The following is a 24,933-nucleotide window of genomic DNA, read 5'->3' as shown; positions in this document are numbered from 1 at the left end:
GTAGCTAGGATTATAGGCATGAGCCACTGGCGCCCAGCTATTTGAGGTTTTGTTGTTGTTGTTGGGGGGTGATGTGTTTTGTTTTATGGTACTTGGGATTTAATCCTAGTCTTATGCATGCTAGTCAAGTACTCTAACACTGAGCTACATCTTTAGCCTTTCATATATTTTATTTTGAGACATAGTCCTGCTAGTTATCTAGGCTGGCTTTGAATTTTAACCACAGGCTCCTAAGTGGCTAGGATTATAGTTGTGAACTATTGCACCTGGCTTGTTGTTGTTGTCAAAGCTGGGAAAGAATTCATAACAGGTCTGGCTCTGGGACTGGAAAAGGATGGTCTATGACACAACTTGCTTGCTGCCTGTTTTTATACATAAAATTTGTTTTGTAAATAAATGTTATTGGATCACAGCTATGATAACTACTAACAATGCAATAGTTTCCTGAATATTTTTTCTTTTTGTCGGCCGTGGGGCTTGAACTCTGGGCCTGGGCGCTGTCCCTCAGCTCTTCAGCTCAAGGCGAGCGCTCTACCACTTGAGCTACAGCGCCACTTCCGGTTTTCTGGTGGTTTATTGGAGATAGGAGTCTCATGGTCTCTCCTGCCCGGGCTGGCTTTGAACCGCGATCCTCAGATCTCAGCCTCCTGAGTAGCTAGGATTACAGGCGTGAGCCACCAGCGCCCGGCTCTGAATATTTTTAATATATAATTTACAGAACAAAAATTTCCTCAATTTCCAAGGTTATGTTAATTGTTTAAAACAAATGTGTGAGCCGCAATGCTTTATTGTTGTTGCTCCTGTTGTGTTTAATGAATTCATTCAGAAATACTTATTTTTGTTACCACTGCAAGATGTTGTCCTGCATGACAATTCAATAATGAATATTATGTCTTCTGAATCATCACACCCTGACCATTGACTCTTGTGTTTTATCCCCTTCATTTGCTGGGTACAAACATGGTTCTCCAACTTTGTCTCTTACAATGGTTCTATTAACAGTACTGGAAGGGACTCTTGCTTTCAGTTAGCTACTCCTATGATATTCTAATTAATTTTAACCGCATAAGAAAAAAGAATTTTGACATCAAGTATCTTCCCTCTAAAACTCTGAGGCATAAGCAAATGTTACAGTATGTGTCTTCCAACGAGGTTGAAATAAATCACTCATGACAAGACCACTTTCAGTGTCATTTTGCCCCTTCAAAAAATAAAAACCAAAACAAGTCATTTTAATATAGCACCATTAAAATATTAAATTTTAGACCTACCTAGGCTATTTTAGACATCACATAAACCAAGTGTCATATACAAGACTACATCTTTGACCTTGCCTAAGTCAAAGATTGCTTTTAAAATGTGAAGTATTGGTAGCTGAGAAATCAGCCCAGTGAACAAATGGATCAGGAAAATGTGGTCAATATACACAATGGAATTCTACTCACAAAGAATGAAATGGTACTATTTGGAAGGACATGGAAAGACATGAAAAATATTATATTAAGTGAAGCAAGCCAGACCCAGAGAAACATAGGTTGCATGGTTTCCCTCATTTGTGGTAGCTAGAATGTGATAGATATATATAGATATATATACATACACACACACATATATATAGAATGTGATATATATATGTATACATATATGTAGACATACATATGGACATGATAAATTATACAGGTCTCTAGGTATTCACACACAATGAGAACAAAGGAGGATATTCTTAGAAGAGGAACACAAAGGCACAACATTGATGTGCATATAATTATAATTATGTAAAATTATATAAAAATTATATAAAACTCTAGGAAATGGAAGAGGTTCTTTCCTTTGTTGCTGTTTTTGTTTTCTTTTCCTTTTGATTTGTTCATTTATCTGTCTTTGGGAGGGTCAGGGGAGGGGGCACAAAAATGGTGGGATAAAGGGTGAACAAATGCAGCAGTGGTACTCACTGGACAGTATGTTGAAAATGAATTATACAGCTTGTAGGTAGGGACAGGAGGGGAAAACTGAGAGTGATAGAAGGGGGCGACATTGCTCAAAAAGAAATATACCTTATATAACATACATAATTTATGTAACTATATAACTATATCTACAGAACTTTTATAACTTCAACCCCTCTGAACATTACCTTTAGAATAACTATTAAAAATGCATGAAGAAAAACAAATTCTAGAACAGATGAATATGTCACAGGCCCAGGAATGTCAGGTTTAATTACTCCCCAGCTGACATCGTTAAGACCTGACATTCTCTAAAGGAAGTAACTCTCTGGGTTGCTAGGTTAGCAAATAACAGGATGCTCAGTCAAATCAGAATTTCACACGAACAACAAATCAATTTTTATAAGTTTAATAAATGAGTAAACAAAATGTGAAGTCTTTAACTCCAATTTCTTACATGAGGAGCTAAATATGTTTCTTTCTCTCCTTCTATTAAACTCCTTGCTTTACTACTTTAAAATAAAATAAAGTATGAAGAGAGCTAAGAATGCACCTCCCAGAAGCTGGCATTTATAAAACATAAATGATTAAAATATAATTTCCGGGACTTGTGTCCCCTGAGCTCCATGAGGCAGACTAAGTACCTAGCATTCAGCCATCCACCTCATTTTACAGCTCAGAAGTGTCTAAAGGAAGTTCTCCATACACCAGATCAAGTAACTGGATCTCTGCTCTCTTCACTGGCCTGGCAACTGCTTCCTTGCCACTCTGACTATGTAATGCCTACATACCTATGCAGTCCCACATTCTAGAAGGATTTAGTCAAGAGTATAAATAACAATCTAGAAGTTCATTTGCACAGAGCCAAGCATTGAAGGCAAAGGAAATCAGATTGTTCTATGCAAGAATATAAAGGAAAAAAAAAAAAAAAAGGAGATTGAGGCCACAGTGATCATCACTTGCATGCATTTCCTGGTAACCTACCTTGATGTCTGCTCATACATGTACTCCTCAGCCCCCACAGAAGCACTCCGAAACTTCTGCAAAAGTTAAGTTATAAAATTAAAATAAATAGGTAGGTCAGTTTGCCAAAACAATAAATGAGAGTCCCACGGGCTCCTTAGAAGGGAAAATGTGTCCATTTTTGGCACTCTGTTGGTAATCAATGTAAGTTCCCATTCCTCCACAGAAATCACCCATTACCTCCACCTTGAGAAGTGCACGCCACAGACAGCATGTGTGGACTCTGTCTGCTCCTCGTATGTCTGCAAGCAGGCCAAAAGGTTTGCAGACACTGGAAACTATGTCTTCAAACACAGCAAACATTTTTTTTCCTACTTTTGCTTGTCTTCAACACTTACTGTAAATGTTACCTCACACAACATAGCAAAAAGCAGCTCAGTAGAGCAGATAGAAGCACTGTTTCTAAGCAAGATCATTCAGGGTTAAGTTTTAGCTCCTTTACCTGACATTTGTGCAGCATGAAGCAATTGTGGTCATTTTTCTCTGCTACATGTCTACTCATAGTGATTAGAAAATAAAAAGGTTAATAAAAAAGAGTGGTAAACACAGTAAGGACCAGATAGGTATATTAAATTCTAGTAAATAGTAATGCATTAATCATATTCTCCATCCTATTAGCATAACATTTTATGAGTAAGTTTTTGGAGAAACTCTTAGTATTACACAAGACAATCCTTGAGCCCTGAGAGGTTCAATTACTTACATAGCAAATTGGATGCCTATTGCTACATTTAGAACAATTTAAAAAGCACTCTCAATCGAGAGCCAGTGGTTCACTCCTGTAATCCTAGTTTTTAGGGAGGCTGAGATCTGAGGACTGTGGTGTGAAGCTAGCCCAGGCAGCAAAGTCCATGAGACTCTTATTAATTAATCAACAAAAAGCTGGAAGTTGAACTGTGGCTCAAGTGGTAGAAAACTAGCCTTGAATGAAAAAGCTCAAGGACAGCACCCAGGCCCTGAATTCAAGCCCAAGGACTGGCACCAAAAAGGAAAAAAGTACATGTTCCAATACTTTGATTCTTGACTTTAAAATTAGCATAATAAACCAGGGGCCAGGGGCTTATGGCTTGTAATCCTAGCTACTCGGAAGGTTAGATCTTAGGTTTGCAGTTCAAAGCTAGCCCAGGCAGGAAAGTCCAGGAGACTTATTATCTTCAAATAACCATCAAAAAAGCCAAAAGTAGAGTCATAGCGGTATATAGTGGTAGAACAAAGCTCAAGGGCAGTGCCCTAAATTCAGGCCCCAGAAATAACAAGACCGCCACCCTCTGAAAAATTCACCTAATAAAAATTGGTGAAAAATAACTTGGTTGACCGTATACGTGGGCTTTCTGCTTGGATAAAAACACTGTCTTGCCTCTCATTTCCAAGTCACAAACCTCCATTCTTTGTCTAGCATCTCAAAAGAAGGCTTTTCTCACAGCTATTTTTTTTTCACAGTCTCTAACCACATCCAGAAAATCAGCATGTCCTTAGATCCTAGTGACTATGAACATATTTATGATTGTTCATTTTATCCAGTCTTACTCCTTAGATACAAGATGGTCTCCTTCAAAGTTTATCCAAATAAACCCTATGAACATTATACAAATATTCGGTTGAATAATCATACCCAAAACACTCAAAGGTACAGGCTTGTGTTTCTTTTTCAGTTAATGAGAAAAGCATTCAATGGGCATCTTCTAAGGTTTATAATACCAGAAGAAATATAGAGGTTTATACGACATTGGCTCAGAGATTTAAAAATTGGTTGAGGGCATGGAATAAATTCATATAAAAGCAACAAAATAAACTATACTGTAGCAAACAATAATATATGAAGGTCTACAGTGAAAAAGCAAAGAATGGGCATTGCCAGGAAATGAAGATGAACAAAATAGAATAGAGATAAGGCTACTTTGATCCCAAAGTTAAGAACTTGGAATGTTTGGAGGAACTAAAAGAAAGCAATCTAGGTAAAAGACACAAGGACTGACCAGGTGCTAGGGTCACACTTACATTCCCAGCTACTCAGGAGGCTGACAATCAAGGTTCAAAGCCAGCCTGGACAGAAAAATCTGAGAAAATCTTATCTCCAATTAACCAACAAATATCCAGAAGTGGAAGAGCCATGGCCTTGATCTATGGCTTATGTTCCAGCCTTGAGGGAAAAAGCTAAGAGCATGAGGCCCTGAGTTCAAGTTTCACTATGTGCACAAAAAGACAAGTAGGAGCCAGGAGAAATGACAGATACTATCGTGAAATCCAAGACACAAACTTGGCCTAATTATGAAAAGAAAAGCTGAAAGTCTAGGTCTTAATTGCCCAAATATAGTAGTCATGTGCTATTAAAGTATAAATCGATTCGAATTAGATAAGAGTTAATATTCAGTTACTCAGCAAACTGACCACATTTAAAATAAGTTGCCAAGTGACTACCAATTAGTGACTACCATATTGGTTAGCATCAAAGGTTTTCCACTGTTGCAAAAAGTCCAGTTCAACAGAACTGACTTCTAGTAAGGAGTTAGGAATTTTTGGAGTAGAAGGGGAACACAATGGGAAAAGCATTTAAAGGAGTAAGTCTGAGATAGGTAGGATGAATGCAATACAAAATATATGATAAATGATTACTTTCACATTCCTTAAGAAACTCTTACAACTTACTAAAAGAAGTGTAAATAGCTGGGTGCTGGTGGCTCATGCCAGTCATACTAGCTACTCAGGAGGATGAGATCTGAGGATCGAGGTTTGAGCCAACCCAGCAGAAAAGTCCCCATGAGACTCTTATCTTCAATTAACTACTCAAAAAATTGGAAGTGGTGCTATGGCTCAAAGTGGTAGAGTGATTAGCCTTGAGCAAAAAGAGCTCAGAGACAGTACCCAGGCCCCAGATTCAAACCCCACAACTGGGGAGAGTAAATAATCCAATATTAAAATCAGGGAAAAGATTTGAACAAACACTTCACAAGTTACAGGGAAGAACAAACAAATATATGAAATGATGTGCTATATCATTAGACATCAGAAAGATGCAGATTCTAGCCAGAATGAGACACCAATGCACAACCACCAAAATACTGATAGGAATGGAATGGCCCCAACACCTTGAAATCTCATAAAGTCAAACATACACCTACTGCAAAGCCCAGAAATTCTGCTCCATGGTAAGAAAGCCTATGTTCATGTGAATATATATATATATATATATATATATATATATATATATATATATATAAGTATTCATAGCAGAATTATTCATAATAGCCAAAAACTGTAGGCAACCAAATGTCCATCAGTGAGTGAAACAAACTTGTAACATATATTTATCATGGAATTCTAATCAGCAATTTAAAAACACAAACTATTATGCTGGGCACTGGTAGTTCATGCCTGTAATCCAAACCATTTAGGGGGCTGAAATCTGAGGATTGCAGTTCAAAGCCAGCCTGGGCACAAAAGTACATAAGACTCTTATTTCCACTTAATCACCAAAAACCCAGAAGTGATGGAGCCATCAAGTGGTAGAACTGAGCCTTTAGTGGAAAAGCCAAGCCAGAGTACAAAGCCCTGAGTTCAAGCCCCAGGACTGGCACAAAGAAGAAAAACTAAAAAAATCTACAAAGTATTACTATAAGCATTTATAAATGAATAAATTTATTTATACTGTCACAAATTAACCCTCAAAATACACTCTGTGAAGTCAACATCAAAGACTATAGATGTTGTCATTCAGCCTATATGAAATTTTAGAAAAACTAACAGTATGGTGACTGAAAGCAGTCAATGTCTGCCAAGACTCAGGTGTGAGGAGCAGCCTTCAAGTTCAAGGAGATTCAGGGGAGCTTTTAGGGGGAGAGCTTCCTACAGTGTGACTATGATGTTGATTATACAATTGTATGGAATTACCAATATTCTCAAACTAGCACTTAGAGCTTAAAATTTTGAAACAAATAAGACAATTGTTTCTGTAAATGCTGTGAATACCTAAGAAAATTATGTCCTTTCTATTTTTATGATGCTAAGTAGACATACCCTGGATTATTGGCAACATAGCATTTATACTGGATTGCTGATAACATAGCACAGCTTCTTGAGTATTCAATCTGACAAAGTTTTAAAGGATGCCAGTGTTATCAAAAAGATAAGCCATTGGCTGAGAGTATAGATCAAGTTGTAGAGACCCTGCCTGTCACGTACAATACCATGAATTTAATGACCAAGTACCACCTCCCCACTCACACACACACACACACACACACACACACACACGACAGGAAAGATCCAGCCAGCAACCATTTGGAAGGCTATAAACTAGATGAGGCCAAAGTGAATTCCTTAAAACAAAACAAAACACTTCCTACTTCTTAGAAGGTTAAAACTAAAGCTAACACACAAGGTAATCATCTAAGTGACAAAAAAGACAGAAACATCCCCAAACAAACCAACATTTGGAAAGAACATGAGATTACTAACAAACACGTTTTAAAAAAATAATGAGGGGCTGGGAAGGTGTTTGCCTTGCAGGCATGAGGCTCTGGTTCGATTCCTCAGCACCACATAAGCAGAAAAGGCCAGAAGTGGTGCTGTGGCTCAAGTGATAGGGCACTAGCCTTGAGCTGAAGAACTGAGGGACAGCGCCCAGGCCCAGAGCTCAGGCCCCACAACCGACCAAAAACTAAACTAAACTAAACCAAACTAACTAAGGAGACATACTCACAATCAGGTTCAGGTACTCATTTAGTTAACTAGCACCCGGAGGGAGCACACGGGCCGGGTGTTCTGGAGTCAGGAATGAGGGGGGCTCACCTCTGCGTTTCCGTCTTTGAAGCTCTCGCTGTAGGTGCTGTCCGGGGTGCTGCGCTGGTCATCCTTGAGGTAGGAGCTGTGGGTGGCTATGGGGGGCAGGTCGTACTGAGTCTGCTCGAAGATGACCACGCGCTGCTCCTCCCCCTCGCCCCGCGGATAGTGCACAGGGGGCGCCATGAACACAGGCGTGAAGTCTTCGGCCTTCACCACCGTAATGCCAGACACAGGGATGACCGCCGGGCTCTCAGAGATGGACACGCTGTACTGCTCCCGCTTGGAATTCTCCACGTGGTCTTGACTTAGGCAAAGGTTCACTGGGACAGTCTTTAGGACCTGCACCCGGTTTTCTCCTCCGCTCAAGTTACTCTGCGCTTCGGTAGTGCCAAGGCAGTTTCTGTGTGTTCAAACCCACCCCAGCAACATGATAGAATTAGAAAAAATTGCCACTTGGCAAATTTCCAACAAAAGAATCCGTGCACGGAGCAATCTGCAAGGGCTATGGTCATGAGGGATAGGCTGATGGCAGATTTTACAATAAAACCGAACTTATTGCATTACCAGAAATATGATGTGAAGTGCTCAAAAGCCCTATTAAAATATTAAGTACTTCTGACCCCAGCCACCCACCCAAGAAAAACTGACTCCATGTCTAATCATACTACTGCAACCACTTTCAGTTCTCAGGAGCTGGAAGAATAACTTCACATCAAAAAAATATGAAGAGGGGGCTGGGAAGGTGACTCAGTGGTAGAGTGCTTGCCTCACATGCATGAGGCCCTGGGTTCGATTCCTCAGCACCACATAAGCAGAAAGTAGGCACTGTGGCCCAAGTGGTAGAGCACTAGCTTTGAGCTGAAGAGCTGAGGGACAGTACCCAGGCCCAGAGTTCAAGCCCCACAACAGGCAAAAAAAAAAAAAAAAAAAAAGACGACAAACCAGAATCTAACAGCCCTTACCAACACAAATTAGATAGCAAGTCAAGGAACAAAAACAAAACAGAAGAAAATAGGGAGGACTGGTTCAGATGAGCGATTTTTAAAAATCATAAAATCAAATATAATGCAGATGTTGCTCAGATTCTTAAGGGTGAAAAGACAGGGATAATAAACTGGGTAATTTGAAGGAGTGATGGGAAAGATATTTTCACCCTTCTGCGGGCTTTAAGGGGGAAAAAGATAACAACTTATCACTACAACATTTTTTACTAAATCAAGAAATAATAAGCCAGGCAGTGGTGGCTCACACCTGTAATCCTAGCTACTCAGGAGGCTGAGATCTGAGGATCGCGGTTCAAAGCCAGCCTGGGCAGGAAAATCCATGAAGACTGTTATCTCCAATAAACCACTAGAAAACCAGAAGTGGTGCTGTGGCTCAAGCAGTAGAGCGCTCGTCTTGAACTGTAGAGCACAGGGACAGCGCCCAGGCCCAGAGTTCAAGCCCCAAAACCGACAAGAAAAGAAAAGAAAAGAAAAAGAAAGAAAGAAAGTAACAAAGCAAGCAAGCAAGCAAGCAAGAAAGAAAGAAAGAAAGAAGCTTCTAGATATCTTGAGCCCCTTTGCATTTCTTTGGAGCTTAAGGAAATGTTGCACTGGCTTATATATAATAAGATCTCTGACCTCCTGGCTGATACAGAGAGAAGGGAAAGGGTTTAGAAAGTTAAGAAAAGGCAAGAATAAAATACTTTCATTTATACTAAAGCATTCTGGGAGAAAGCAGAAGCAAACTGGAATTTGTTAATGAAACATTACTACTGATAGAAAAATAATTTTAGCCGGGCACTGGTGGCTCACGCCTGTAATCCTAGCTACTCAGGAGACTGAGATCTGAGGATCACAGTTCAAAGCCAGCCCGTGCAGGAGAGACCGTGAGACTCCTATCTCCAATAAACCACCAGAAAACGGGAAGTGGTGCTGTAGCTCAAGTGGTAGAGTGCTCGCCTTGAGCTGAAGAGCTGAGGGACAGCACCCAGGCCCAGAGTTCAAGCCCCACGACCGACAAAAAAAAAAAAAAAAAGAAAAAGAATTTTACCAGGAATTCCTCTAGTCAGTAAATTGGGCAGGAGGACAGTTATCTACTATTATTCTGAATAGTATTAAAAGAAAATACGTTTGCATGGGCCCCTGTCTTGGATAATTAGGACTTTTCTGTGTTTGTTTTTATCTTTTTCAATCTATCATGTGCTTTCTGGGGCTGAAGGGTATCGCTCATTGGGAGAAATATTTGAATGAAATTGGTTGTTCTAAGAATTGAGACCTCACCATTCCTATTTGCTTTAAAAAAAAAAAAAAAAAAAGGAAAAGGAAAGAAAATGTCCAAAGCTTACCTATCAAACAGTCTTAAAAGTAAAACTTCAAAGTGAAGCTTGAGGATAAAATGGCTCCACAAGAACAAAGTCAACAGAAAAGGATCTGAATGCTCTGAGTCTCTCCTTGATCCATAGATACAATCCTATAAAATAATCCTCTAGGGGATAAAACCACCACTCTTTAGACATTTGACTTTAAGCAATAACCTATTTTCATGGTCAGATCAGTAGGAGACACAAGAGTCAAACATCATGTTTTTGTTTCTGTCATTCTTTTGCTATGATAACAGGGCTTCAATGTAAAATCCTGCACTTAATCAACTTGCTTGTTCCTGGCTGGTGCTCTACCACTTGAGCCCTGCTTTTTGCTGGTTAATTAGAGAGGGAAATCTCAGACTTTTCTACCTTGGCTAACTTAGAACCATGATCCTCTAGGTCTCAGTTTCCTGAGTATCTAGGATTACAGGGGAACAAATCAAAAACAAAACAAAACAAACACACAATACCTACAACAACAGCAAGAAACCCACTGCAGTCTGATCTCCCTAATGAGTGAAGTTTTGATCCAGATTCCAAATGACAGTAGGCAAAGCTTTTGATATCCATCTTACCTCAAAACAAATAAATAAGTGAAAGTTATTTTTAGGAACCAGATATATTCCTTTACATAAATCATACCTTTTATCCTGGTCTTCTTGGCTCTCGCTTGCTTTGCTTACAGACAGCAGCCTCTTGTCTCGAGGAACCTGAAAAGAATCACCATTCATCAGTCAGACTTATATTGAAGCAACTGTGTTCATGTACTGGATTAGACACCAGAATATGCAAAATTAAATAGAAGGTTCTCTAGGAAAGAGGAGTAAGATGGATATTGTCAGAGGATGGTTAAAGTTGAGTAGCGCTGGGCACTTCTGGCTTATGCCTACAATCTTACCACTCAGGAGGCTGAAATCTGAGGATTGTGGTTCAAAGCTAGACCAGGAAGGAAAGTCGTGAGACTCTTATTTCCAATTAACCAGCAAAAAAGCTGGAAGTAGAGATGTGTTCTAGCCTTGAGCACAAAACCTCAAAGACAGTGCCTACGCTCTGAGTTCAAGCCCCAGGACTTGAACCAAAAAAAAGTGAGTCACAACAATGGCACCAGAGACAAAGGGCTGGTGAGAAACATGGGGTCACAACAAACATGATTCATTCCATTTAGGAAATTGGACCTAAGCAACTCTTCCTGGCCCTGTTACCTCCAGGCCATCCCCTCCTAGGGGACGGATGAAGGGAGAAAAGTAATGTGTATACGGTGAATCCGAACATCAGTGCCTTTGAGTAGACACAGCATGTGATCACAGAATTACAACAGCAGTCTGCGGAACAGTCTTGACTTAGGGTAAAGGAGAGAAAAGTTAGGTAGGAGCCGCACTGTCAGCTAGTAAAGGCACAAGTATCTCACACTATGTCACCCTTCCTACAAAGCTTATTGTTTTATCTTCACATTTTTTTTTCTTTTTTAATTTTTTTGGCCAGTCCTGGCTTGAACTCAGGCCGTTGGCATCTTTTGCTCAAGTCTAGCACTCTACCACTTGAGACACAGCGCCACTTCTGGCTTTTTATGTTATGTGGTACTGAGGAATTGAACCCAGGGCTCCATGGATGCTAGGCAAGCACTCTACCACTAATTCACATTTTTTTTCTAACCTATTTCGTTCTTTTTCATAATCCCAACATATTACTGAAAAATGTCAGCTATGTTTCTGATAGCATTTAATCTCCTGACTGTACCATGGATCCTTTCTCATAGTTTCCAAACATAAAAGTAAGTATGTTTGGATTGTTTGGTTAGCTGAGTTTTTTGCTGCTGCTGCTGCTGCTTCTTCTTCTTTTTCTCCTTCTCCTTCTCCTTCTCCTCCTCCTCCTCCTCCTCCTTCTTCTTCTTTTTCTTCTTCTTCTTCTTCCTCTATAGATTTTATTATAGATTTTAGCCAAACTTGTTGACCCCACCCCCAAAATGCAGCCTCAATACATTAAGATGAAAGCACATTGTGAGAAGCATTCCTCTGCTAGACTCCCCCAGTAATGCCCCTGGTTTTCACTCACCCACACAGGTATGCAAGCCTAGACAGATGGACTAAAGAGATGGGGAGCAGGAGGCCAAGAGTCAAGATCTCGAGTTTGAGCTGGTTACCAGTGGCTCAAACCTGAAATCCTATCTACTGAGGAGGCTGAGATCTGAGGATCATAATTAGAAGTTAACCTAAGCATGAATGTCCATGAGACGCTTATCTCCAATTAACCACCAAAAACCTGAAAGTGGAACTGTGTCTCAAGTGATAAAGTACAACAAGCTTTATGCAAAAAAAAAAAAAAAAAAAAAAAAAAAAGCCGGGCACCAGTGGCTCACGCCTGTAATCCTAGCTACACAGGAGGCTGAGATCTGAGGACTGCGGTTCAAAGCCAGCCCAGTTCGAAAAGGCTTTGAGACTCTTATCTCCAATAAACCACCAGAAAACCAGAAGAGGCGCTGTGGCTCAAGTGGTAGAGCGCTCATGTTGAGCTGAAGAGCTGAGGGACAGAGCCCAGGCCCAGAGTTCAAGCCCCATGACTGACCAAAAAAAAAAAGATGTGTGTCCAGACACTGAGTTCAAGCCCCAGGACTGTTGCACACCCGCACGCGCGCACACACACACACACACACACACACAATCTAGATTTTAATTTCCTGAATTCAACTCCCATCTTGACCACTAACAAAATCTGGTCCTAGTTTTCCCATTTATAAACTAGGTATGCACTAAAATTAAATGAGTTACATTTTAAAGTAATGAGAATGTGTAGTCATTTACAAGTATTTGTTAAATAAAAATAAATTATGAGCCCTTTGTTCATATGACAGTTTTTGAGAGTCTATAATGTGTCAGGTCTTGCTAAGTACCAGACAGAAATAAAAACAACATAGTTCTAGTACTGAAGATGTACTGAAGATGATAAACATAAATTTTCAGTACCCAGTACAGTGATATTCATCACAACATTATTCAATAGCTCAAAGTATAAACAACCCAATGGTTATCAACAGATGAATGGATAAACAAAATGTGGTATAGTCACACAACAGAATATTAGTCTGACATTAAACAACATGCAACTCTGCCACAAGCCACAATGAATAAACCTTTAAGATATTCTATGCTAAATGAATTAAACCACATACCAAGGAACAAATATTATGTAATTCCACTTATATGTGGTACTCAGAACAGTGAAACTGGAAGAGGCCAAAGGTACAACAGAGCTCAGCAGTAGGTGTCGGAAGAGAGGATGGGAGTTAGTATTGAATGCGTAGAGTTTCAGTCTAGAAAGATGAACATTATGGAGAGAGATGGAGGAGAGTTGCACAATAATGAAAATGTCCTTAGTGCTGCTGAACTGTGCACTTGAAATGGTTGAAATGGTCACTTTGGTGTTAATGTATATATTACCACTTTTCTAAGTGGTAAGGAGAGAGAGAATGATGAACGAGAAAGCAATGCATCGATCAAGATGCATTGCACTCATAGGCTCTGTGGCTCAAGTGGTAGAGTGCTCTCCTTGAGCTGGAGAGCTCAGAGACAGCACCCAGGCCCAGAGTTCAAGCCCCATGACCAACAAAAAACAAAATAAAATAAGACTCATAAACAGCTTTGTTGAATGGCAATCCCTTTGTGCAATCACTTAAAGATAATACAAATATAAATAATTTTTTTAACTAAAGTGGTAAGGAGAAAGTAGTATTTAGAAGAAGACCCTATCTCCCCAACCCTGCCTGCAATGTTGTGCCCTCTGGCACAGCCAACTTCACCAGGAAAACTTATTATTTCTATTTATTACTTATTGTTTAGAAGCATTTTCTGTATAATATAAGGATAGAGATTCAAAGCCAGCCCAGGTAAGGAAGTCCATGAGATTCTTATCTCCAGTTAACTACCAGACAACCAGAAGTGGTGCTGGGGCTCAAAGTGGTAGAATACTAGCCTTGAACTTAAAAAAAAAAAAAAAAATGCTCAGGGATAGCGCCCAGGCCCTTAGTTCAAGCTCCACAACCAAAACCAAAAATTCTATATCTTTGCCAGGCACCGGCAGTTCACATCTGTACTCCTTGCAACTCAGGAGACTGAGATCTGAGGATCAGGATTCAAAGGCAGCCTGGGCAGGAAAGTTTGTGAGACTCTCATTTCCAATTAATCACCAAAAGCCATAAGTGGAACTGTGGTTCAAGTGGTAGAGAGCTAGCCTTGAGCAAAAACAAACAAACCAACCAACCTCAGGGACAGTACTAATACCTGAGTTCAAGCCCCAGGACTGGCACACAGACAAAAAAGGTACTGAGGCAAAGCTGAACTGCCGGTAGGAATTTATTAGGTGCCACCAGGAAAGGAAGAACTTCCACCAAAGATGATACTTTACTTTTTTCCCCCTCTTGGCTGGTACTACAGCATGAACTCAGGGCATCATGCTTCCTTGCCTTGCTTGCTCAGTTTGCTTGCTCAGTGGATGATCTACTATTTGAGCCATGCTTCCAGGCTGGCTTTTTGCTGGTTATTTCGGAGGTGGAATATAGGAAACTATTTTAACCAGACTTGCTTCTAACTGCAATCCTCCAAATCTCATCCTCCTCAGTTGCTAGGATTATAGGCATGAGCCATCAGTGCCCAGCTCAATAACACACTTCTTTATGGTCCCTTCAACAGACTATTGCAAGATCACTTTCTTCTCAATTTTTGAGTATTCCTCACCTTTTCCCCTTCCAACCAGGACACAAAATTCCTTGTGCCTTTGATATTCACCCTCCAAAAGAAATGAGCGAAAATGATGACCTTGGCCAAAAAAAAGCATCAGTTCATATTTACAAAGAGGTAGAGAAAAATAGCAATTATTACAATAATTCAAGTTGCCAAAACGTATACTCAAAAAAAGGAGAATATTCTTTGTTTTTTCATAGACATATCATTTAGGAAAAAGATTTATCCTCACAGGACATTTAACTTTATTATAATTCTCATTCCACCATATAAATTTGTCAGTTACACAACTGACAAAGGCCTCAAAATGATAATATGAAAATAGAGTTGGAAAGACCAGTCTTTCTATAGGCACTAAGATGTTCCAAGATAAAAGACAGTAAATCTTGCATGAAATAAAAAGAGCCACGTAACTAAGTTTCAGAAAGTATTAATTCAACAGAATGAGTTGTAGATTTGGTATAAAAAGTTTGGTATATAAAGTTGGTATATAAAGTTGGTATATAAAGTTTGTAAAGATTTGGTATATAAAGTTGTAGATTTATATAAACTCCCCTACTCTGCAACTCAAAATGTTTATAAAAAGTTCCAACTTTCCTTCAAATATTAACAAATGTGGAAGAGAAGTTATCTAGGTACCAAAATTCTTCATACTCAGTTAGCCATATTACTAATAACTATCCTCTGTACCTAGGAGAAGTGAAATACATTGTTTTGTAAATTACTAATTATTTTTGTTTCAGGATAGACTTCTTTTCCTCATTAATACAACAAAACTACTATCTAATAGATATTTGAAATTGTATCTATTTCACAGTGACAAAAAAATACGAACAATATATTTCTTTAAAGCTATTAGCTGAAAGACTGGTTTAATATGATAAAAGTTTTTAAAAGGTTGTAACGAATCTAAGTGCTGGTGGCTCATGCCTGTAATCCTAGCTACTCAGGAGGCTGAGATCTGAGGATGGAGGTTCAAAGCCAGCCCAGGCAGGAAAGTCCATGAGACTCTTATCTCCAATTAACTACCAGAAAACTGGAAGCAATGCTGTGGCTCAAGTGGTAGAGCACTTGAAGGAAACTGCTCTTCATGGTGGTTTGGTCTCCAATGATGATTTTTCCACAATGGAGAGAGGAAGAAAAATATGATTCAATCTTATCCCAAACTAAGAGTTCACTGTGCCCACCCAGCACAAGATACCCTCATCTTCATGTCAATCCTAGCATAAGCCAAAGGTGTTCACCATCGAAGCAAGCAAAGCATCTCCTCATTCACCATGTTGATTGTTTATGCTACAACTATTGAGTCAAGTTCAACTGGATACAGTCCTTCACACATGAGACAGACTCATTTCTTGCTCAGCTTCTTGAAATATTCCTGGCTTCTAAGTGCTGTGTGGAAGGGCTTATTGTTGTTGTTGTTGTTGTTATTTTCTCTGCTATGTTTTGTGTTACATAAAAGCTTAATGCGGGGACTGGAAAGTGGCTTAGTGGTAGAGTGCTTGCCTTGCATGCCTGAGGCCCTGGGTTGGATTCCTCAGAACCACATAAACAGAAAAAGCCAGAAGTGGCGCTATAGCTCAAGTGGTAGAGCGCTAGCCTTGAGCTGAAGAGCTGAGGGACAGTGCCCAGGCTCAGAGTTCAGGCCCCATGACCAACAAAAAAAAAAAAAGCTTAATGCCAATGGAAACAAATGGAGAATTAAGGGTTCAAATAGTTGTAAGACTTTCACAAAAGCATTCATTATTAGAATGTTCTTATAAGACTGAAAGTTCTAAAATAACTGAATGTTTCTTAGGAAACCAAACGTTCTAGAGGCAACCTAAGTGCTCAACAGATGAACCCTGCCTAAATTATTATCCAGAATAGAATATACTTTATTCATTAAAAATTATAACCATGGGGCTGGGAAGGTGGCTCAGTGGTAGAGCGCTTGCCTTGCATGCCTGAGGCCCTGAGTTCAATTCCTCAGCACCACATAAGCAAAAAGAAAAAAGCCGGAAGTGGCACTTTGGCTCAAGTGGTAGAGCGCTAGCCTTGAGCTGAACAGCGCCCAGGCCCAGAGTTCAGGCCATGACCGGACCAAAAAAAAAAAAAAAAATTATAACCATAAAGTAAAAAGTGACAGCCAGGGAGTATGGATAAAATGATGCTAAGTAGGAATTATATATTTATGCAAGGATATAAGAAATAATTGCTGCAAAATTAAAACTTTCCTTTGCACTGGTGTGAAGTTGTGCTTCATAGATGGGGGTGAGGAGGCAGTAAGAACAGGAAGAGGCTAAAATCCATGTAAGTCCACTGGCCTAGAATGAAGACTCTCCCTTGTCACCCTTTGAGCAGGAAGAGGAGGCAAGACCGGGGTCCTACCTTGTAATAGTCATAGAGCAGCCCAAGGGCCGCAGCGCTGTCCTCATCACCATTAATGCTCATCATGGCCTTGGTGGCAGCTGTCAGGGGATTCTCCAGGTAGGACTTCCAGGCTTCATCCTCACTGGTGTAGGCTCTTCGAGAATTGAACGGAGGATCAGTGGGCATGGGCACCAAGGCCACTAGTCTTTTATTACTATGAAAATAAGAGAAACAGGACACTCATTATTGGAGAATTTTCCTTTTGGTCACCAATCATACACTTTCACATGGTGAAAAGGCATGAATATCGCCCCCAAAATTAGAAAGAAATAGAAGAAGAGTAAAACTAAAGTCATTTGAGTTCTTTTTTTCACTAGCCATGAAAAGTAAGATGAAGCCAGGCACCAGTGGCTTGTGCCTTTAATCCTAGCTACTGAGGAGGCTGAGACCTGAGGATCAAGGTTCAAAACCAGTCTAGGCAAGAAAGTCCAATTATCTCCAAAAAAGCTGGAAGCAGAGTTGTAGCTCAAATAGTAGAATTCTACCCTTGAACAAAAAAAAAGCTCAGAGACCATGCTCAGGCCTTGAGTTCAAGCCCCAGACACACACAAGAGTCTTTTAGAGGCTGTATAAATACTGTAGTATTGTATTAGCCTCCTTCAAACTTGGTTCCATCCAAGTAGTTTAATTATTCTTCATTAGTGAATACTAGAAGGGAACCCTGTAAGAACAGGTTTCATTTAACTGAGCTCTAATTGAAACCATGTGTGATATTTTCAATGTAATCAATATGTTAATAAGCATTAAAAATCACTTTCCTCTAGTTCAATTTATGCTTACAATGATAAATTCTCATAATTAAAAGTGGCAATATAAGCTATCAGGCAAACACAGCATAGTATATATGGATAATATAACACTATGGATAGGGAACAGTAGTAAGTAATGAGTAGGCCTCTGTGTAAGAATCCAGGGTTGTATAGTATTCTACTATATGTAGGTGGTATAGGTTATAAAGACCATTGTGGAGGCTGAGGAAGGCATCTGGAGAATTGCAGATAGAAAGGAAGTATAGTCAATTAATTCTAACCAAGTCAACCTTGTATACAGAAAGCAGCAGTTCACAGGCAATATCACAATGCAGATGAGCCTAACAGCATAAATACCCAAAGACCATGACATCCTCAGCTGCTGTCCATGTTGGAACTCAAAGTGCCGAACGAGAGTCTAGAGAAGCCCTGTCAATCAATTTCTGGCTCTTTTGCTTATTCAGTGAAACAGAACCAAAATAGAACACTGTGATATTGTATTTTAGTAACAACATGACATTGGCAATGACAGTACCAGTGACTGTATCACCAAGAGAAGTCAATGGAAATTCAACCAAGACCTTGATGATCATGCAATTATGAGAGATTCTGTTGCTGGCAGTTCTTCAGGCTTGTCCAATGTTGGATGGTCCTTAGCTTATTTTGTGATGGAGAAATGGAAGGAACTCTCAGCAAAGAATGTATTAAAAGCCCTTTTCATGTTGGCATGGTGCCATGCATCTGTGAGGTCAGAAAAGGACGCTGATCTAAGATCTTTCAGGGCTGGGGAGTGGAATGGGAAATACACACTTAGTAAAGGGGGCTCTAGGTTAGATAGTCTTTAGGTCTCTGGTCTTTGTGCCAATAGTTTGGTTGAACTGATTGGGAAGAACAAGAGAACACTGACTCAATTACAAATGAACTGGGAAGAATGTGTATAATTAGGTGTCTTACAATATGTGAGAAAACCCTTTACTGCTAGGCAGGGAGGAGGACTCAAGTGGCAGAAAGCACAAGGCCCTGAGTTCAAACTCCAGCACCATGAAAAGAAGGAAGGAAGGAAGGAAATCTTAAATAGGTTGCTTTTGTATTATCATCATAAAGTCAAAATATCAGTATATGCAGTGACTTATCAAAATGAAAAGGAGAATTTTGAGTGAGGCCCCTGTCACTCAGGCCTGTAATCCTAGTCTGTGAGATTCTTATCTCCAATTAACTACCAAAAAGCTAGAAGTGGAGCTGTGGCTCCAGTGGTAGAGTGCTAGCCTTGAGCAAAAAAAAAAAAGCTCAGGGACAGTGCCCAGTCCTGAGTACAAGCACCAGGACTGAGGATTTTTAGTCTCTCTTGCTGAAGGGAGGAATATTAGTTACAACACTGACTGTTATCCAGACTAAAGCCCAAGTGAGGGATCACACTAGCTAGCAGCCTGATTTACTGGAAAGGTTTTTGTCTTGAGTCTTCCTTCCTAAAGTTCTACTCTCCCCTGCTAAATCTCAATGACTGTGTCATCTGTTCCTGACACAGATGTTTACTCAGGAATTTAGGAAATCTATCAGCCTTTCCCTTAGGATAAAACTGTGGGTGAATCCATGTATAATTAAATATTCTCGGAAATCGCAATGGGACCAAATATTTCTTTTCACATGTTGATGGCTCAAAAGGATTTTTATGTCATGCTCCCCACGCCCCATTTCACTGTACACTAACTTTGGATTTTTTTTTTTTTTTGTCAGTGGTCATGGGGCTTGAATTCTGGGCCTGGTGCTGTCCCTGAGCTTCTCAGTTCAAGGCTAGTAGTACTCTACCACTTGAGCCACAGTGCCACCTCGGGTTTTCTGGTTATTAATTGGAAATGCGTCTCACAGAAGCTGGGCACCGGTGGCTCACGTCTGTAATGCTAGCTACACAGGAGGCTGAGATCTAAGGATCAAGGTTCAAAGCCAGCCTGGGCAGGAAACTCCATGAGACTCTTTTTTTTTGGGGGGGGGGCGGGGAGTTATGGGTTTTAAGAGTCCATGCTGATTTCTACAAAAAAAAAAAATATCAGAGACATAATAATGCATAAAGTGATTTTATTTCATCTCTGTTTTGGAGTCTGAAAGTACAATATATCAGTAGGCCTTTTCTTTTACATCTGTTGAGGCTCTCATAAGGTGTGGCTTTGGGTCCTGAGACTCTTATCTCCAATAAACCACCAGAAAACGGGAAGTGGTGCTGTGGCTCAAGTGGTAGATCACTATCCTTGAGCTAACAGTGGTCCAGGCCCAGAGTTCAAGCCCCATGACAGACAAAAAAAAAAAGTCTCACGGATGTTCCTGCATGGGCTGGCTCTGCAGTTCTCAAATCTCAGCCTCTTGAGTAGCTAGGATTACAGGCATGAGCCAGCCACCAGTGCCTGTGATTTTGGATTTTGGATTCATAGATTATTCTTTCTCCAGGACAGAGTGCTATTGAATGAAGTCTGCTTTAATAAAAGGAAAGTAATCTCTCTGGTACACTGAGCAAATATATAGACTTTGTAAAGAAACGTTCCACAGAGCACCTTTTTACCAACGTTAGAGACACTTTCTGTGCTGCCATTACTGATCATCAGGAGTGACAATTCTCATTCTGCTTTAGTCACTTTCTTAAATATCCTCTGTGAAACTTCAGGTGTGCGGTGTTCAGAGAAGTCCTGAGCACAGAAGTGTGATCAAGCGTGAACTCCCAAGAGTGAACTCTCTGGGACAGTCTTTGGAGAACAGAGGTGAGTGGCAGAGAATTCTCAGCAAGGCAAATGCATGGGAACTCACACATACAACTCCTTTTTCCCTCTTGTTTTCTTTGACCCACTGCTTCATTTTGTGAATGTAAGGAGCAAGGCTGAGAGATGAGTCACCAGCTGAAGTGGTGAAAGGGAAGGAGAAGGACAATCTGAGATCATAACCAGCAAGTTACCTAAGGCTCTAGATCACTAAGCCACATCAGCCCTCTTCTCCCTTCTCTTCCTTCCCCTCCTCTCCCTTCCCCTTTTCCTCCTCCTCCTCCTCCCTCAGGGCAGTAATGACAACATCATGAACCAAGAGCTTTGCTGAGGGAGAACAGGAAGCTGCATATATTGGCTTCACCTTCTAAAACTATCTCCCTTGCAGAAAGTCAGTCACCTTATCCTTATTGCAGATTTAGCCTTAACTGTTAATGTCTCTAACTAAACAATTTCCTATCTGTATTCCATATTGAGATCTGGTGAGATGATCTTCCTAGAACACAATTTTCCACAATGTATGAGCCTCCACAGCTTGTAAGATCAAGTCTAAAACCCTCCCCTTCTCTAGTCACAAGAAATGCCCTTAACTCCCCTAAATTTATTGAGCCAACTGCTGTCCTGATCTAGGTGTTGGGAACACAGTACTGGTCATCCAGACCAAGTTCTTTTTTTTGGGGGGGGGGGGGGAAGGGGGGTCCAGTCATGGGGCCTAACTCTGGGCCTGGGCGCTGTCCTTCAGCTCTTCAGCTCAAGCTAGCGCTCTAACACTTGAGCCACAGCACCACTTCCAGCTTTTTTCTTTTTGCTTATGTGATGCTGAGGAATTGAACCCAGGGCCTCCTGCATGCAAGGCAAGCGTTCTACCACTGAGCCGCCTTCCCAGCCCCAGACCAAGTTCTTAATGCTATGGAAATTTTCATTCACTGACTCATTTACTCATTTATTGAAGTAATTTTATTGTCAGAGACTGCCCTAAAGAGGTAGGGGAACCTCTGGCCCTTGGGCCATATAAGGCCCAAGAAATCATATGGCACATGACACATGGTTTTTGTATGCTTCTGACTATTGATCTGACTATTGATCATTTTGTGCAGTCTATAACGACATTACAAATATTCAAATGGTCCTTGGGGAAAAAATAAAGTTTCCTTACTCCTGCAAATGCTAAAAACAAGTACATCCCAGGGCCCACACTTTGAGGTCTCTTAAAAAAAAAAAAAGGCTCTAACCCCTATACAAGTCCAAGAATAAAGATGCCATAGAGTGATGAATCAAAGAAGTTAGTGTGTGTGCGCACACGTGTGCATGTGCGTGTATACTGAAGCACTAATACTTTAGCTCTTTGAAAATTAAGTTATCATTCACTTGAGGAGTCTTAACTGAGCATTTAAAGTAAGCTGGCAAAGCACTAAGAAGTAGGATATCATGGTGGTTTAAAAAAAAAAATGTAACCCTACTCCCTTTTACAGATGAAGAATACACAAGGGATGACAAACTCAATGTGCTCCAAGAGACTAGGTCATAAGGATCACAGTGCTAGGGTCATGATCACCAACCAGCCTTCCTGCTATAGAGAACAAAATGGACCAAGGAATCTACTACACAATGAAGGCGCACAGTATCATGTCACACATCTGGGCCCATGGGGCTAAAACCAAGAAACAAAAGATCCTTAGATCAGTACCTCACCTAGAGCAGCAAAGGAAGTGGCTATAGCGAGAAATTATAAGTTGTTCTTGCTAATATCTCCCCAATATGAAAAGAAGCCCAAAGAATGGAGAATTGCCACTTAGAAACCCTTTGGAGAAAAATCATTACCTCCACCATTAAATTTTAGCAGAAGGGATGATCACAATTGTGCAGGTGTGCAGATGTGCTATAAATGTCTATGTAAATATGGACATTTATAGCATCCTTCTTGGGCCATACAAAAGAACCAATACAGAAAATGGACAAGAAGAAGCATGCATGTACCAAACAATTTTTGTGAGCCTCATAGGGTCTGTATGATTTTATAGTGGCAAAAGTCACATAGAACATAGTAACATTGTTTGAGCCAGGGTGATCACACATGATGCTGGTTGTCTCCAACTTGGGGAAAATGTACAGAAGGGATCAAGAAAAGATACTATGCTGTGGCCAAAGACAAGACCACAGGGGACAGCTTGAGTTCTAAAGGAAGAAAACCATGTTGGCACTGGGAGCTGTAAGACTTTTAGGGCCCATTGACTATCCTGCTGGCTGTGTGACATGATCAGTGAGAATAAGCCACAAATTTGTGGGCCTGAGTTGCCTCATCACTGTTATGGAGAAAGATACATTTGTTTCCTGGTCCAGCCTCACTCAAATCAAGCAGATGTTAGCCAAAGCAGCCTGTTAGAAAGACAGGTGGGGTTGCAAGAGACACAAAGCTTTCCAGGAATTAGGCTTCATATGCCCTAGAGGCTGTGGTGCCTCAACCAGAGGATGTCAAATAGACCTGAAAGTCTTAAAGGAAACCAGAAATCAGGACTGTACTTCTTCTATTATTTGACCCTCTGTGAACACCTTCTTGTCTTCCTTGTCTCTGGGGAAAATAGGCTTTAAAAATACACACACATGCAGGGCGCTGGTGGCTCATGCCTGTAATCTTAGCTAATCAGGAGGCTGAGATCTGAGGATTGTGGTTCAAAGCCAGTCCAGGCAGAAAAGACCATGAGACTCTTGTTTCCAATAAACCACCAGAAAACCGAAAGTGGTGCTGTAGCTCAAGTGGTAGAGCACTCGCCTTGAGCTGAAGAGCTGAGGGAAGTGTCCAGGCCCAGAGTTTAAGCCCCATGACTGACAAAACACACACACATAAACACACACACACACACACACACACACACACACACACACACACACACACACGCTCCAGAACAACTGTTAGAATATTGCCTAATAAAATGTCATGCACACCTGAATCAAATACAATGGACAGCCCAATTTCTGTGACAGGAAGAGGCCACTTGGATGATAGGTTACTGAATCTGTCAGTCCAGTGCCTGGGACTGGGAATTTCCTGTGGACCTGGGCCTTGCTCAGACCATATTTAGGCCTTGACCAGCCCAAATGCCAGGAGGCCATGTCACGTGTCTCCGTGATCCTCTCTTGTGTCCTGTCTTCTGGCTCATCTCCAGTCATCATGGCATCCCAATTCAGCTCTTCATTGGCTGAATTGGTGTTCTTTCTTTCCTCTCTGGCCTGTTACCTAGCCATTTTTTTTATGCATTTGGGGGCTGCAGGTCTTTGTAAAACGAGCTGCATGCAGCCTGCTAAACTGTGTAATAAAGACTCCAATATTCCATCTACATAAATGTGGCTTCTGGGATGATTCACCTTACAATATAGAGAACCCAGCCTAGTACATAAACAAATGCAGTAAGACTTTTTGTAGGAAGGAAAACTTATATTAGGAAAGAAGATGATTAAAAGCATTATGTGAAGTTTGTAACAGTTTTACACTACAAACCATTAACATGGGTCAAACACAGTTGAGTACTCATTCCTTTTTCTTTCTTTCTTTTTAGTCAGTTGTGGAACTTGAACTCAGGGCCTGGGTGCAATCCCTGAGTCTCTCTGTGCTCAAGGCTAGCACTTTATCACTTGAGCCACAGCACCACTTCAGGTTTTTGAGCAGTTAATTGGAGATAAGAGTCTCATGGAGACTTTTCTGCCTGGGCTGGCATCGAACTGCAATCCTCAGATCTCAGCCTCCTGAGTAGCTAGGATTACAGGTATGAGCCACCAGTGCCCAGAACCTGTTTTTTTTGTTTTGTTTTTTAATCCTAGTAGTCACTGAGAGATTTGAGAATGGAAATGGAAAATGCTACCAACCAAAGCAGTTCTTCCAATAGAAGAGTCTCCAAGATTCCATGGTCAAGTAAGAAACTCATCTAACATCCAAAGGCAACCCCCCCCCACCCCGCCCCTGGCACCTTGCCTCAAAAAGAGGATCCTTACCTGCTGATGTGGCATGAACTCAGCACAGAACATTTCCTTAAGATACACAAAGCCAATTTTTCTCACCCTGCTATATCTTTATAAGTGCAGCCTTTAAGTTGGCCTCAAAAGGATGTACAAGAGCTGGAAAGGTGGTTCAGTGGTAGAGTGCTTGCTTTGCATGCATGAGGCCCTGTATTCAATTCCTCAGCACCACATAAGCAGAAAAAG

At 40.6% G+C, this 24,933-nt stretch overlaps 1 protein-coding gene across 1 annotated transcript in view; it reads right to left on the bottom strand.

Moving 5' to 3' along the window:
• The window catches only part of Grhl2 (grainyhead like transcription factor 2), a 133,090-nt gene that overhangs the window by 85,016 nt on the left and 23,141 nt on the right, over positions 1 to 24,933 (bottom strand). The window contains exons 2-5 of the mRNA XM_069991154.1: positions 17,202 to 17,397; positions 10,741 to 10,808; positions 7,758 to 8,151; positions 2,931 to 2,986 (exon numbers count right to left, since the gene is read on the bottom strand). Coding sequence (XP_069847255.1) covers positions 2,931 to 2,986; positions 7,758 to 8,151; positions 10,741 to 10,808; positions 17,202 to 17,397 — 714 coding nt within the window. The remainder of the gene's footprint in view (positions 1 to 2,930; positions 2,987 to 7,757; positions 8,152 to 10,740; positions 10,809 to 17,201; positions 17,398 to 24,933) is intronic.

Source organism: Dipodomys merriami, unplaced genomic scaffold (assembly GCF_024711535.1).
Source record: "Dipodomys merriami isolate MVZ:Mamm:240054 unplaced genomic scaffold, mDipMer1.0.p SCAF_4, whole genome shotgun sequence".
NCBI classification, from domain to species: domain Eukaryota; kingdom Metazoa; phylum Chordata; class Mammalia; order Rodentia; family Heteromyidae; genus Dipodomys; species Dipodomys merriami.
Note: the sequence above shows the minus strand (reverse complement) of the source record. Positions and strands in the feature narration are given on the sequence as shown.